We start from the raw sequence: 13,800 nt of genomic DNA, 5'->3' as shown, positions 1-13,800 counted from the left end.
CTGGTGTTAGAGTGGAGGATGCTGAAGACAGGCTTAGATGGAGGAAACTGATTCGCTGTGGCGACCCCTGAAGGGGAAAGCCCAAAGGAAAAGAATAATGGAAATCTTTTGGTTTGGGAGAAGCCAAAAGGAAAAAAAGAAGAAGAAGAAGAAGGTCTCGTGGTAGAGGCAGACCCTCACAATACACTCACTCCAGATTGGTGACAGTACTTCCTGTAGATTTATGACTCAGCTATGACTCATAGAGACTCAGACCAATCGCTGAAGATGGGTTGCAGACGTTTGCAAATGGCAATATCCGTTTCAGGAAGTGACGGTGAAAGCGGCGGCCTACTTCCACGAGGAGTGGAGGTAATGCATTTCCAATGGGGGACCCCATGTATTTTTTTACAGTCAATGTTTACACCACTACATGGTTCCTGGGCACGGCTATGTCTGCAGCTCACCACTCCCTCAGGGGAGGGGTCAATGCGGACAAAAAGGTTTCACACCTCAGTGTGTGACCGCTGAATGGACTTTAACTTTACATTCTGTTGGTTTTGTTTTAAAGCTGAGTGACTGACCTCGAGCCAGTGCAGAAAAATCAGGCGCATTAGCAGCTGGATCCACGGTTAGGAGTCTGAGCGCAGACGCCTTTCTGAAGATGAGGAGGAAGAAGAACTCAACATCAACAGCTGAGAAGTGGGACAGCTGGAGCGGATCAGCTGATTAAAGGGCTATAACCCAAACAGCTGATGATCAGAAGATGTATATGATGATAAAGGAGGAAGTAGCTGTTCTGTGTGCAGGAGGCTGCTGTTAGCTAAGCAGAATAACATTGTAACCTGGTCAATACTGGTTATTGTCTCTTTATTAATTATTAGTATTACAGTTATTCTGCTGGGACTCATCCTGCTGTATGTAGAGGACTTATATACTCCTACTCTATGTAGGTCCACTACATACAGTCTGGGTTCCTAACAATCGGGGGGCTTGAGTGGGATTTATGGGATTTGTTGTGCTTTTGTGTTTTGCTTGTGTCTCTGTGGTGGGTTTGTGTTTGTATTTCCACGGCTTCCTCATTAGCATTGGGGTGTCCAGCTGAGCTGTTTACGGTTCTTTCTTTTGTTATTTTTCTTTTTTTGTTTCTGGGCTGAATTTTGGGTAGAGAATTTATGTCTCTGTTGGGGGGAGGTGTGCAGTGGCTTTCTTTGAAATAAACATCCATTTTTTGTAGGATCAACCAGGTCTCCCCAGGACTAGATCCTGCAGGAGTCAGGCTTTCCAGTGGGTGGCAATCATTGCCTGTAAATACTGATTGGCCTGGCTTTGTGGCGGCAGCAGAGCACGTGGAACCGGCTCCGGGTCTGTAGCAGGGCTAGAGAAGCTTGTGCTTCAGGGCGTCACCGCTGCCGAGCAGATGCGGATCCCTCATCAGGAACCGTGGAGGACTCACTCGGCCCGGACTTCAGTAAACACTCCTGCAGGTCAGAGCAACCCTCCACTGAGGACCCAGCATGCAGCGGGGCAGACAGAATGGCGGGCAGAATGAGCAGTGACTCATCTCAGAGGGTGTTTGATTGGCTGTTCTGCATGTCAATCAAGGAACATACTTCAAGGTAAGGAGGATTCAAAAGTTAAATATATATTTTTGCTTATTTGTTGGTGACAGCCGGCGATCTACCATCACGCCCTTCATGATCAGCATAATGAGCACCCTGGTTCTGTTCTCCAGCTCTCTCAGACTGGAAGCACCAGTTTCTAGTCTCCGAGCTGGAGCAGGTTTCAGCTTCATGAATGTGAGAATGAGTCTGACCTTGGGAACCGTGTTGTTGGGGCAGATCTTGTTCTGGTGGAACAGGCAGCTGACACACAGACCCTTAGAGAAGAAACACAGCTGTTGAGGGCAGAGCCGCGATTTACAGCGTGTGGTGCGTTCACTGACTTTACCGGCACTCTCTGGGAGGTCAGTTTGTCGCAGCGGTTCCTGCTGATGGGCAGGACAGCTGTCAGGGTGTGAATCACGCCGTTCCCACTCAGAATGTTGAAGGACCTTATTTGAACGTCGTTAACAAATATCTGCAGGACAAACACACACAAGAATGGGTCTTCTTTCATGCGGTCACATGATCTGCTGGCAGTTTTCCTTTCAGACCTTTCCGTCTCTAGGGAAGATCCCGAGCTGGAAGGCAAATCCCAGGAGGGTCTGTTTGTATCCTCCATGCTGAAGGTCAGTCTTCAGCAGACGCTGTGACGCCACCATGTGGTAACGGGTTGTGTTTACATCCTGGTAGCAGACACACATAGAAAAACAAGCAACCATCCAGAATCAGAATCAGTCTTCAGGTCCTGGTCCTGAGAGGTGGAGTTGACGAGTCGTCCTCCAACCTCGTCTTGATTCTCAAAAACTCAGAGCGGGTGAAGTTCTTAAACCTGAGTGATTGTTTAACCTTAAGACAACAGTGATACAGAGAGTGATTATCTTCCCCCCTAGGTTATATTTTTCACAAACATAAAATCCATTTTCACCATTACGCGGATGACACCCCGCTCTACATCCTGTCCAAACCTAACTCCAGGCTTCCACTTTCTGCCGTCACCAACTGGCTTCTTGAGGTTAAATCTTAGTTCAGTGATTCAGAGTGATCTGTGATACAGAGAGTGATCCTCAGCAGAAAAAGTTCCTTCAGAAAACACCTCCATCCTCTGTTCACACAAGTCCAGCCAGGAAGGTTCTACAGGAATCATCTGCAGATGAATGCAGGCTGCTGGTCCAGCAGCTGGACAGAACTTCAGCTGGAGAGAACCTCAGCTGATGGTTTGATGTGTCTGTTCAACACCAACATCTCCACTTTAGACTAAGACTGGACCCAAACTTTACAAACGTTAAGAAGATTACAAATCTGATGTTGTGAGGTTCTGGTGTGTCTGTACCAGCGCGGAGGAGCCCGTGGTCTGCAGGTGGGCCTGAATGGCAGCATCGGTTGGAGCAAAGATGGTAAACTGGCCGATCTGCTCGATCTCCTGCGTCAGGTTGTATTCCTGTAGAAATGCTGAGTTAGCAGAAAGTCATCAAAATGTTTTTCAGAGTGCTCGTTTAGCTCGTCCCACCATGAGATATGATTTCATGAGCGACAGGTCAGGCGTGAGCTCCAGCATGACCGACAAACTTTCACTCCTCTTCCTGTCCGGAACCAGAACCTGGAAACACACAAAGGAAGTTCAGCTCACCAGCAGGTGGCTCTGCAGCAGGATCTTCTCAGCTCCGGACCTTGTTGATGAGGTGGATGACCCCATTTGTGGCAGCAATATCTGATGTGATGATAGTGGCTCCACCCACAAATATGACCTGGAACACGACAGTTTTCAGAGAAGAAAACAGAAGTTTCTTGGAGGTCGTCAGTTCTCCGGTCTTCCAGCAGGTAATGAAAGATGGCTGGGATCGAGGAGAACCTTCCCAGAGATGTAGAGAGATTGTGGGATTGACCGTGAGACTCCCGGTTCCTCTCCCAGCATTTACCTGATCTTTCTGTGAAACTGAAAGTGTTGTTTTCAGCAGGGATGTCACTGAGGAGACGTCTTCCAGACAGGACAGCAGGCAGGTACCAGAAACCATGTGGTTCCTGTTGAAACAGAACGTCTCACCTGGTCCAGACCAAAACATGCAGTATTCAAGTCATGTTATAAAACCTGATGAGACTGGGCAGGTTTCCCTTCAAGCTCCAAAACCTCCTGTCTTCTAAAGGCAAGTCCGCGATGGCAGAGGTCACCGGGACAAAAAGGGTGAAGTTCTGATCCGACAGTGAGGACGACAAGCCGGACTCCTGGCAGGACAAATACAAGAATCAGAACCAGCGCTGAGAAAAAGACGGGCTGCCCATGAATGTAAAGAAGAATCTAAAGAGCGTCTACTCGGCATAAATCTGAGTCATGTGACTCATGTGCCCCCCCCCCCAACGTTCTGATGTAAGTGTTCATGTGTGTACCACCAACAGCCCCGCCCACAACTCGGAGTTGAATATCTAATGAACTCCTGCCGCTCTGCAGAAACTATGCTCTAGAAAAGGACTCAGGAAATGAAAAGACCAGCGGGAACGCTCTGGGACTTTAAGCTTCAACCTTATGGAGAATATGCTTATTTCACAGTCATAAAACAACTATTCTGAATGTTCTCATTTCTTTAAGATGAAGTGGAGCTAGCAGTCTCTTGCTCCTGACATTCAGTCAGTGTAGCTTTAAGGAACCACAGGTGACACCTGCAATACTCACAGTGATCCAGGTGGAGAAGTCTGCGGTGCTGGGCAGAACCAGCAGCTGCTGTAATTTTCAGAACATCATAGTCAGAAAAAAGAAAAGAAAAACAAGTGAGGACGACATGCAAGCTCTCACCTGTTCAACAGTGCCATAGCACACCTGTCCATTACCAACATATCCGTCCCGGCAGACACACCTCCACTGAGAGGACAGCAGCCGGCAGCTGGCCTAACAACACATTCACACAAAGCTGATATGCAGTCGTGGTTCTCTTGAATATCTGTTATTAGAAATCTGCAGAACCCACCAGATAGTGACAGCTCCCCTCTGCAGTCACACACTGATTGACAGGCTCGCAGGTTTGTCCATCACCTTTGTAGCCAGACTTGCATGAACAATCACTCTGAGCAAAGAGACGATAAAAAACTCCTGAGGACTTCGATAGCTTCATCTGGATTCTTGTCAGTCACAAAATCTGGCAAGTTCTGCTCTGCAGTTCCTAAACCCACAAACTGGTTCTCTGAGATGTGCAGATGCTGATCCAAACTCAAACATCCAGCTTAAAGATAACCATACCACCTAGACCAAGGGTGTCCAACATACATCCCGCCAGACGGGTTAATCCGGCCCAGTTATGAAGAAAAAATATATATAATTGTTAAAAAAGGAAAGCAAGTTTCTGGCCCATTCCTGTGGCAAGTTATGGTTCTCTAAAGAAATGACTGCAATGCGCTATTCCACCACTAGGGAGAGCAAAGCAAAGAAAAAAACACAAAGAAGGCCAAACCATGCTGAGTTTTGGGAGAGAAAGGGAGGTTAACGCTAAAATGTTTGCAAGTTTAACCCTCTGGAACCTATAGCCTAAAACTGTCTTTGTTTACTTTTTTAATTTACCTCAATTTAACATGCTTATTTGGTATCATTTTAATCAACACAACCTCTCCTATGTGACACTGCCTTTATTTAGTCATTTTTCCATGTTCTGTTCGCACATCAGCCATAAAATCATGCAAAAACAGAAAATTCCCTCTGGAAAAATGGGATTCATTTTGTTGTAGAAATCTCAAAAATGTTTGACGAACTGTTTTTACATATATGAACAGTTTCTGTTTGAATTTTTGTTTTCTCTTTTCTTTTACTTTTATTTCCTCATAAACTTTCCTTGCTGTGTTTGTGAGGAAAATAAAAAGGTTTTAGGGAGTTTGATCCAGCTGGACTTCAGGTCGGCTCGGCTCGAATCTGCTCTCAGGTGGGGGCGTAACACAGATGGGCGGGACTTCTGCAGAGAAATGCATAGTTTCCAGGATTCTTTGACAACGCAGGTGGCTGTTGATGTTGGAATAAACTAATTTTGGATCCTGTCCTAAAGCAAAATTAAGATAGCTTTCCTCCTTGTTAGGTTTCTAATAGCGGACAGCTCGGTTTGGCTCCGCCCCCAGCGTAGGAGAGCAGACTTGCATTGCAGCCGTCTGATCAAAGTTTGTCTTCCGCCTTATTTATTAAAATAAAAGGTTGCTTTTGTCAAAAACTACAGATAAAAGCCATGTTCTGCCTTTAATTCATTAAAATATCACTTATAGAACATATAAAAAAGTTAACGTTTATTTTAGACGGCGTTTTATCACGTTGATCTCAGGGCTGCACACCTGGGCATCTGTCAGTTGCAGAGGGTTAATTTAGTTACATTTTTCATTGTTTAACATATTTATATTTTAGACAGGGTATTTATTTTTCCCGTAGCCCCCTCTTGAGTTCACCATCGGGATTGCTTTAATGTCAGATGTAAAACATTCAGTCTGTATGAAATTGAATAAATCTTTTTCTTTTTTTGTGAAATCCATTCATTCATTCATCCATCTTCCTGACGGCTTCTTCCCTTTTGGGGTCGCGGGGTGCCGGAGCCTATCCCGGCTACTGAAGGGTGAAGGCGGGGTTCACCCTGGACAGGTCTCCAGTCTGTCTCAGGGCCTCAATCACACACACATTCACTCTCACAATCACACCTAGGGGGAATTTAGAGTCACCAATGAACCTATGAAGCATGTTTTTGGACGGTGGGAGGAAGCCGGAGTCCCCGGTGAAAACCCACGCATGCACGGGGAGAACATGCAAACTCCACACAGAAAGGTCCCAGCCGGGATTCGAACCGGGGCCTTCTCGCTGTGAGGCAAGAGCGCTAACCACTGCACCACCGTGCGAAATCCATTTTATTTGAAATGCATTGGACTCTGTGAATGAAAGTGTAATGATAAGTGATTAGGTTGTTTGAGGCATTTTTTCCCAACTCAGAAAAAAACAAAACAAAAACAAAGCTACAGATAATAAGTTGAACAAAGGTCATTTGCTATTATGCTACTATTAGGCTACCATCCAGAATCAGAATCAGTCTTCAGGTCCTGGTCCTGAGAGGTGGAGTTGACGAGTTGTCCTCCAACCTCGTCTTGATTCTCAAAAACTCAGAGCGGGTGAAGTTCTTAAACCTGAGTGATTGTTTAACCTTGAGATCTTTCAAAGACAACAGTGATACAGAGAGTGATTATCTTCCCCACTAGGTTATATTTTACACAAACATAAAATCCATTTTCACCATTACGCGGATGACACCCCGCTCTACATCCTGTCCAAACCTAACTCCAGGCTTCCACTTTCCGCCGTCACCAACTGGCTTCTTGAGGTTAAATCTTAGTTCACTTCGAATTTTCTTAAGCTGAATAGCAATAAAACTGATCTTCTTTTAATAGGCACAACATCCAACTTAAGAAAAAAACATAACTTTTTTATTCCATTTGACAACACCTCAATTCCCCCTCCCCCCAGGTTAAAGGTTATTTGCTGTTATGTTACTGGTTTTCCACTTCAGATCAGACGGGTTGAATGCGGCCCCCAAACCAAAATGAGTTTGACTCCTCTGGTCTAGAGGAAACAGATGAATCCATCTTTTTCTGCTGCTGCAGTCACACACGAAGCCTACGTCTTCAACAGTTCCACAGTTGATTTATTCACAGATTTACCTGTCCAGGTCCCACAAAGATACAGGTGGCGTTGGGGTGGCAGCCTCCTCTGTCAGGAGTGTTGCAGTTATTAATGGGTTGACAGTCGTCCCCATCTTCCATCCAGCCAGATAGACACCGGCAAATGTGAGAAGCTGGGCCGGTCTTTATACACTTGGCCTGCAGGAGGCAGAAAACGTTTGAGAACAGGATCACTGAGGGTCATCAACCCCAGACTTACATTACTGCTGCAGCCTCCTCTTAGAGGGGGGGCACACGGGTCCGTTTCCACACATGTGATTCCGTCACCTTGAAAGCCAGGTTTGCAAATACATCTAAAAAGAGGAAAGAGGTCTGATTCTGTTTGACCTGAAGGAATCTGTGCGACCGTCGGGGGTGAACTCACTTGGTAATACCCTGACTCAGGTCACAGTCAGCGTGAGCGTGGCAGAAGTGCCCGTAGACGCCACAGGCAGATGTCTTACGTTCACAGAAACGCCCGGTGTAACCCAGGGCACAAGAATGCAGTTTACATTGGCCATCCGAGCTGGGACGATTGTCGCATTGCCCGTGGATGCAAGGACAGTCTGGGGACAGGCACGGTGAGACACCAGTGAGCTGGTTTCAACAACACTTCCTGGGACATGAATAACGCAACTCACTTCTGTCACAGTTTGGACCATACTTGGTGGGAGCAGAGCAATACTGACAGCGGGAACCTCGGAAATTTGCTTCACACAAACACGACCCGTTTCCTGCCACGCCCTCAATGCACTGGCAAGAAAATAAGAATCAGTGGCAATCACTGAGGCTTCCTTCATGCCCCGCCCTTCACAAGACGCTTGCTTTGTACCTGACCATGTCCTGAACAGGGCGACTGAAATCCACCTGGACAAGGCGTGCAGTCTGGACCATAGAAGCCTTTACAGCATGCTGGGGTCTAAGCACACAGGTGCACTTTGTTACATGAACGTCTTTTGTGTCTTTAAAAGAGTTTGAAGCGATGCGGGCATTCTGCTGTACCATCACAGTTGTGTTGCAAAAGTATATGCATCCTCTTTCAGGCACAGTGAAGACTGAAGAGGCCAGGGGGTGGTTGTATATACACGGTAAGCTACGCTGATGGACAAAGGAGCAGACCATCAGACCAGTTTCTGGGTTCACTCGAAGAAAACGATTTCATGAGTCTCACCACAAAAACTCCAGATGGGCACACAGAAGGAGTGATCTTTGAGCATCGGGAACATTTACCCTGAAACAGAAGATGTCATATGGCCTGAGAGGATCTGCCTCTGGATGAGACAGTAATGATGGTCGACACTGACAGAACTCACCATGATGATCTTTGTTTTTGAAAGGTCACACCTGTGGGGCAGCACTGGTTCAATGGAGGGCGGGATCAAAACTCCATCCATCACATACAGACGTCCATTTTTAGCCTCCACCGCTGCCTCCGTCACTGCTGCTTCATTAACCAGAATCTGACCCTGAACCAAAACAAAATCAGGATACAGTTCCACTCTTCTTCACTCATCTTGACTATGGACTTCATCATCACTCGTCCCTCAGCTTTATCTGAATGAACTCTTAGATTCATAGTTGTAGAAGCTAATTTTTCTTTAACTGTTCTGGTATCGCCTGTCCGTCCTGGGATAGGATCTCTCCCTCATGTGGGAATCCCTAAGGTTTCTTCTTTTTTCCTGACTCAGGTTTTTTAGGAGTTTTTCCTTACCAGGAGGGAGGGTCTAAGGGCAGGGATAACCAGTTTTTGTAGTCTGTTTAGCTTTAACAATTGTTCATATTTTTAAGACCAATGAGGCAAATTCCTTTGTGATTTTGGGCTATATAAATAAAATTGAATTGAATTGAATTGAATTCTGCCTGGAATCCTTGGAAAACTAGTTTTTGTCACATTCTGATGAAACCTCTGGGAGAGAACAGATTGTCAAACTGACCTCGGCCGGCTCTCTGCCTGGCAATCTGAGCTCAGGGCTGGTCATTTTCAGAGTTTGGACCCACACTTACATTTTCTGTCACATTGAACTTAAGGACCTGGTTGGCCATCGTCACTACTGTTGGACTCGACACAATGTTGTAGACCTCCAGCTTGAACATAACAAGAACCATATCATTAAAGAAGAAGTGGAAAAGGTTCAATGTGAGGGTTCAGCGACTCGCTCACCAGGGAGGACACCACGTGGTTCCTGACAAACTCCACTAGCTTGCTGTGACCCTACAAGTTCAGAGGCAAACTGTCATACTCCTGTCCAGGAAATTTGCAGGTTACAGTAGAGAGGCTTGAATTCTTCTCACCTCTACACTACTCAGGTACTGCAGGTATCCCTCTGTCATGGCGCCCAGGGCTGCTGTGGTGGGAGCAAAGATGGTGACGTGTCCTGGAGAGTCCATAAATGAGGCCAGGTCAGTTTTCTGCAGGAAGAGAAAGACTGAGACACAGTCCTGCAGACAGATCACAAGTTCCAGTTGCACATGCTCTGACAAACCAACAGAACTCCCAAGAGCTAAACAGGACCCTACACCTGAACTCAGCATTGTGGTGTCCAAGCTGAGACACATCTGTCATGGCGCCCAGGGCTGCTGTGGTGGGAGCAAAGGTGGTGACGTGTTTTCTTTTCGGATGACTCTGCCATTGTCGGCTTGATCCAGGATGACAATGACAGAGAGTACAGAGCTGTGATCCAGAGCTTTGTGGATTGGTGCCAGCGGAACCACCTGCAGATTAATGCAGGAAAAACAAAGGAGCTGGTGGTGGATTTCCTGAGGCACTCCCACCCTGCACTAACGGCAGTGAACATCCAGGGAAGGGACATTGAGAGAGTGGAGTCCTACAAGTACCTGGGTGTTCACCTGAACAATAAGCTGGACTGGTCCAATAACACCACTGCACTCTACAAAAAAGGGCAGAGCAAACTCTTCCTGCTGCAGAGACTGAGGTCCTTTGGAGTCCAGGGACCACTCCTAAAGACCTTCTATGACTCCGTAGTGGCATCAGCCATCTTCTATGGAGGGGCCTGCTGGTGCAGCAGCATCTCCTCAGCAGACATGAAGAAGCTGGAGAAGCTGGTGAGGAAGGCCAGCTCCGTTCTGGGGCTGGCCTTCAGTCTGTACAGGAGGTGGGGGAAAGGAGGATGGTAGCCAAGCTATCTTTCTTGATGAGGAACGACGCCTATCCCCTTTGTGACACGGTGCTGGCTCTAAGCAGCTCTTTCAGCCACAGACTGATCCACCCAGGTGTCTGAAAGAGCTACATCGCAGGTCGTTCCTACCTGCTGCAGTGAGACTGTACAACCGGAGCTGCTCCTAGTGAACCAGCTGGACAATTGCTGTGATGTTGATGCCATCACTCACTTTATTTTATACTCAATCTAAGTCACTTCAGAAAATACGTTGTGCAATTTCTGTAACATTAATCATGTCCACGGTGCAATTGCTTCCTTTTTTCATTTTTATTCTTTGTATTTTTATCTTCGCCTTATAACTTTGTTCTCTTTGTAAATATGCAAATGGTCTAATTTTTCTATCTGTAATGCTGCCGTAACCTTGAAATTTCCCGACTGTGGGACGAATAAAGGACTATCTTATCTTATCTTATCTTATCTTATCTTATAAACCACTGAAGAACTGAAGGAAATCTCCCAAAGTCCTCCATAGAACCAGTTGTCGGACTGGGTCAAAGGGTCTCTGGTAAGAACACTTTCTTTACTGCCAGACAGACAATGACAGATATTTCCATATCAGATGGTAATCCTCTCTAAAGTTATTTTCTTTCATGCATCAACAGAGAATTACTGCACCTGCAACAAGGTCCTGAATGTGTCAAACTTCCCATTGTCAGAGATGATCTTCATCAGGTTTTCCTGCAGAACAGCAGCAGGTTAAGAAAGTTCCTTTGTCTTTTCTTTTTCTTTCTCTTTAAGATGATCTCTTTTTCTGTAGAACAGTCTCAAAGTTGTCATAAATATCTGAATTGGAAGAACTTCAAAATAAAGCTGATGTCACACAGGTCCGATCTCATGTTCATTCTGCATCTGTGCTATAAAAGTCAAGGATTTGCTGAGAATCACTGCTTTTATTTATCTATTCTTGTTCACTCTAAACTGTTTTATAACTTTGGTTTTGGTTTCCATCATACATGAATATATTTTCCAAATGTTCCCATGTGGGTTTTATGCTGCTTCTAAACAGGCGTGGTGAGAAGTCTTACTTGGGGGTTGCTCTCCACGGTGGGAGAGACGCTGTCCATCAGCTTATTGATAATGTGGATGATCCCATTGGAGGCGACGATGTCAGACTCAACCAAGGCGCCTTTCTTCCTGCTGCCGTGGAGACGGATTCTGGGCTGGCCATCCTGAAGGAGGTAAAGCAGATCTGATACAACCTTTGAACTCTTTTGAGCTCCAGCAATCATCTCAAGAACTGAAAAGAAAAGCATGTTGAGCTTCACTAATAATGAAAAACAGCAAATCTCATCAACTCCTGATGTTCTCACATCACAGGATCATTAGTTTCTGTGAAACCGGTTCAAGCTGGAACTTCTGGAGTTGACTTAAACCAAAATACTTTCTTTGATTTTCTTATACTTTCTAATTCCATATTACCTCAGGAACGTGCTTATCGGTAGTTACTGTAAATCATGAGGTCAGATATGTAAATAGTTGTTCAGCAGTAATAGACGAGATCCGATCCGTAAGAAGAGCAGGAAGCCTCTAAAGTTCTTGCAGGAATTGTAATTTAAGTTAGGAAAGTGTCTCTACGTTGACTTGCGGAGCGACAGTCCAACGATTTTCCATCAATAATAGAAACGCTTTCAGTCGTCGCCCTGAAGCGTCTCTTCCTACCGTCTCAGGTGAATCCGTCACTGCTGATTTCCCCGTCAGAGTGTAGAAGACGCCCATTCTGGTCAAAGTCTCAGACGACATCATCCCAGCAGCCAGGTGGATCCTGCTCAGGTATTTAGCTTTGGATGATTCTGCTGTCAAAGACTTCACCTGAAAACAACAAAACTTCACTGACTTTCAGTCTTTTCCTTCAAAAATGTCGTTTTGTGTTTAAGATCAGAAATTTGGTCTTTGTTTTAAAGACAAATGTCTCTGTGGCAGAAAAGCAAATCTGGTTTTTATGACAAGATTCTCACCGAAAGTCCTCGGAAGCCTTTATTTATCGGCACAAAAACAGTGAAAGGACCAAAGTTCTGTAGAGGCCATGAAACAGCATCTGAGAAGGACAAGAAGACACTTTGATTTCCTGCTCTGAGAACCCTTTTAGATTCTGTTGAGATCAAATAATTTACTACATTACATTCAAAGTGATTAGATGAGAAGGACATGTGTATTTTAAACATTTTATGATGATCCGAAAAGGGTTACAATGTACTTAAATATGTGGAAAAATAAAAAAAAGATGGTAAAAAGAAATCATCTGAGTACAAGAAGAACATAGACACAACAAGTTCCAGAGATTATATAGATCCTTCTTCCTAAAATAAAGAAGGGATGTTTCTAGGGATGATGCATGTAAAAAATCAGCAAGTTGAGTACTTTTTGTCTTTGTTACGGTATCAGTCAACTTGCTTTTACTTATTGATATTATCTGAATGATTTTAGCTACTGTTTCACACAGGTTTGTTTTGTTTTTAATGAAATGTATTTTATCTGTTCTTGCCAGAGAGCTGTTTTAACCACATTTAACCTTGGTCTAATCAATAAAGATATTTATATCTATCGCGATGTAACGGCTACTTTTCCATGAAAAGCTTTTTTAAAGTTAAGAAAATTTGACTCCAGTTATATTGAACTTTGGTTTACTTCAGGTCAGGAGAAAGATGTTATTAAAAAAAAGTCTTTGATACGGTTTTTCATAAAGTATAAAACAAAGAAATAAAACTTTCAGCCTTTGGCTACAGATCATTAGGGAGGCTGCTGTGCAGAGACGGGGGGGTCAACCCTCTTCACGCCGCCTTGGACTGCAGGGTGTGTGGCTTTCATCCAGGGGCAGCTGGATAGCTGGGCTGGGTAAGTGCAGGACTGGCAGGTGGGGAATCAGGATTTGATTTCCAGGTTTCAGAGCCTCATCCAACGTACGACCCTTTGTGCTCCTGCCTAACTATGTAGCCTCGTGGAGCCGGTCTCCAGCCCAGATAAAATACAGGGTTGTGTCAGGAAGAGCAACCGCCGTAAGACTCTACCAAACCACCTGTGCAAAGTAGAGGGGTGACCCCTGAAGAGAAAAGTTGACAGCTGAAGGAGTCACTCTCGTCCAAAGCATTCTGGGTCAGAGTTGTTCCCGTCAGCAGACAGTCGATGGTCCTGGTCATCAATATCCAACCACAACAACAATCTGGTATGAATCAGCAAACGGACTGAGTCTCAGAACGGTACCAAACATGGCCATGGCGTTGCTGAGCTGACCCGCCCATTGCCCCCCCGGTTCCGTGTTCAGTTCCGTCAGACGCTGCATGATGTTCCCGTAGCAGACTCTACCATCGCCGATGTAACCCTGTAGGCAGGTGCACCTGAGGGACAGAGCCAGCAGCACTTCAGAGACCTGGTCCACCTGT

General features: G+C 45.4%; 1 protein-coding gene across 1 annotated transcript in view; it reads right to left on the bottom strand.

Moving 5' to 3' along the window:
* stab2 (stabilin 2) overlaps positions 1 to 13,800 on the bottom strand; it is a gene marked incomplete in the record, with an annotated part of 54,365 nt that overhangs the window by 35,614 nt on the left and 4,951 nt on the right. The window contains 27 exon segments of the mRNA XM_036210224.1: positions 1,796 to 1,858; positions 1,930 to 2,058; positions 2,135 to 2,266; positions 2,914 to 3,021; positions 3,091 to 3,180; positions 3,251 to 3,328; positions 3,500 to 3,602; positions 3,670 to 3,803; positions 4,249 to 4,296; positions 4,369 to 4,461; positions 4,541 to 4,636; positions 7,245 to 7,403; positions 7,465 to 7,558; positions 7,630 to 7,810; positions 7,886 to 7,997; positions 8,077 to 8,163; positions 8,247 to 8,342; positions 8,416 to 8,475; positions 8,558 to 8,710; positions 9,249 to 9,329; positions 9,406 to 9,456; positions 9,537 to 9,653; positions 11,039 to 11,101; positions 11,449 to 11,592; positions 12,083 to 12,232; positions 12,379 to 12,458; positions 13,622 to 13,755. Of these exon segments, the coding sequence (XP_036066117.1) occupies positions 1,796 to 1,858; positions 1,930 to 2,058; positions 2,135 to 2,266; positions 2,914 to 3,021; positions 3,091 to 3,180; positions 3,251 to 3,328; positions 3,500 to 3,602; positions 3,670 to 3,803; positions 4,249 to 4,296; positions 4,369 to 4,461; positions 4,541 to 4,636; positions 7,245 to 7,403; positions 7,465 to 7,558; positions 7,630 to 7,810; positions 7,886 to 7,997; positions 8,077 to 8,163; positions 8,247 to 8,342; positions 8,416 to 8,475; positions 8,558 to 8,710; positions 9,249 to 9,329; positions 9,406 to 9,456; positions 9,537 to 9,653; positions 11,039 to 11,101; positions 11,449 to 11,592; positions 12,083 to 12,232; positions 12,379 to 12,458; positions 13,622 to 13,755 (2,836 nt within the window).

The sequence above is a fragment of the Oryzias melastigma genome, linkage group LG23, assembly GCF_002922805.2.
Source record: "Oryzias melastigma strain HK-1 linkage group LG23, ASM292280v2, whole genome shotgun sequence".
Classification (NCBI taxonomy): domain Eukaryota; kingdom Metazoa; phylum Chordata; class Actinopteri; order Beloniformes; family Adrianichthyidae; genus Oryzias; species Oryzias melastigma.
Note: the sequence above shows the minus strand (reverse complement) of the source record. Positions and strands in the feature narration are given on the sequence as shown.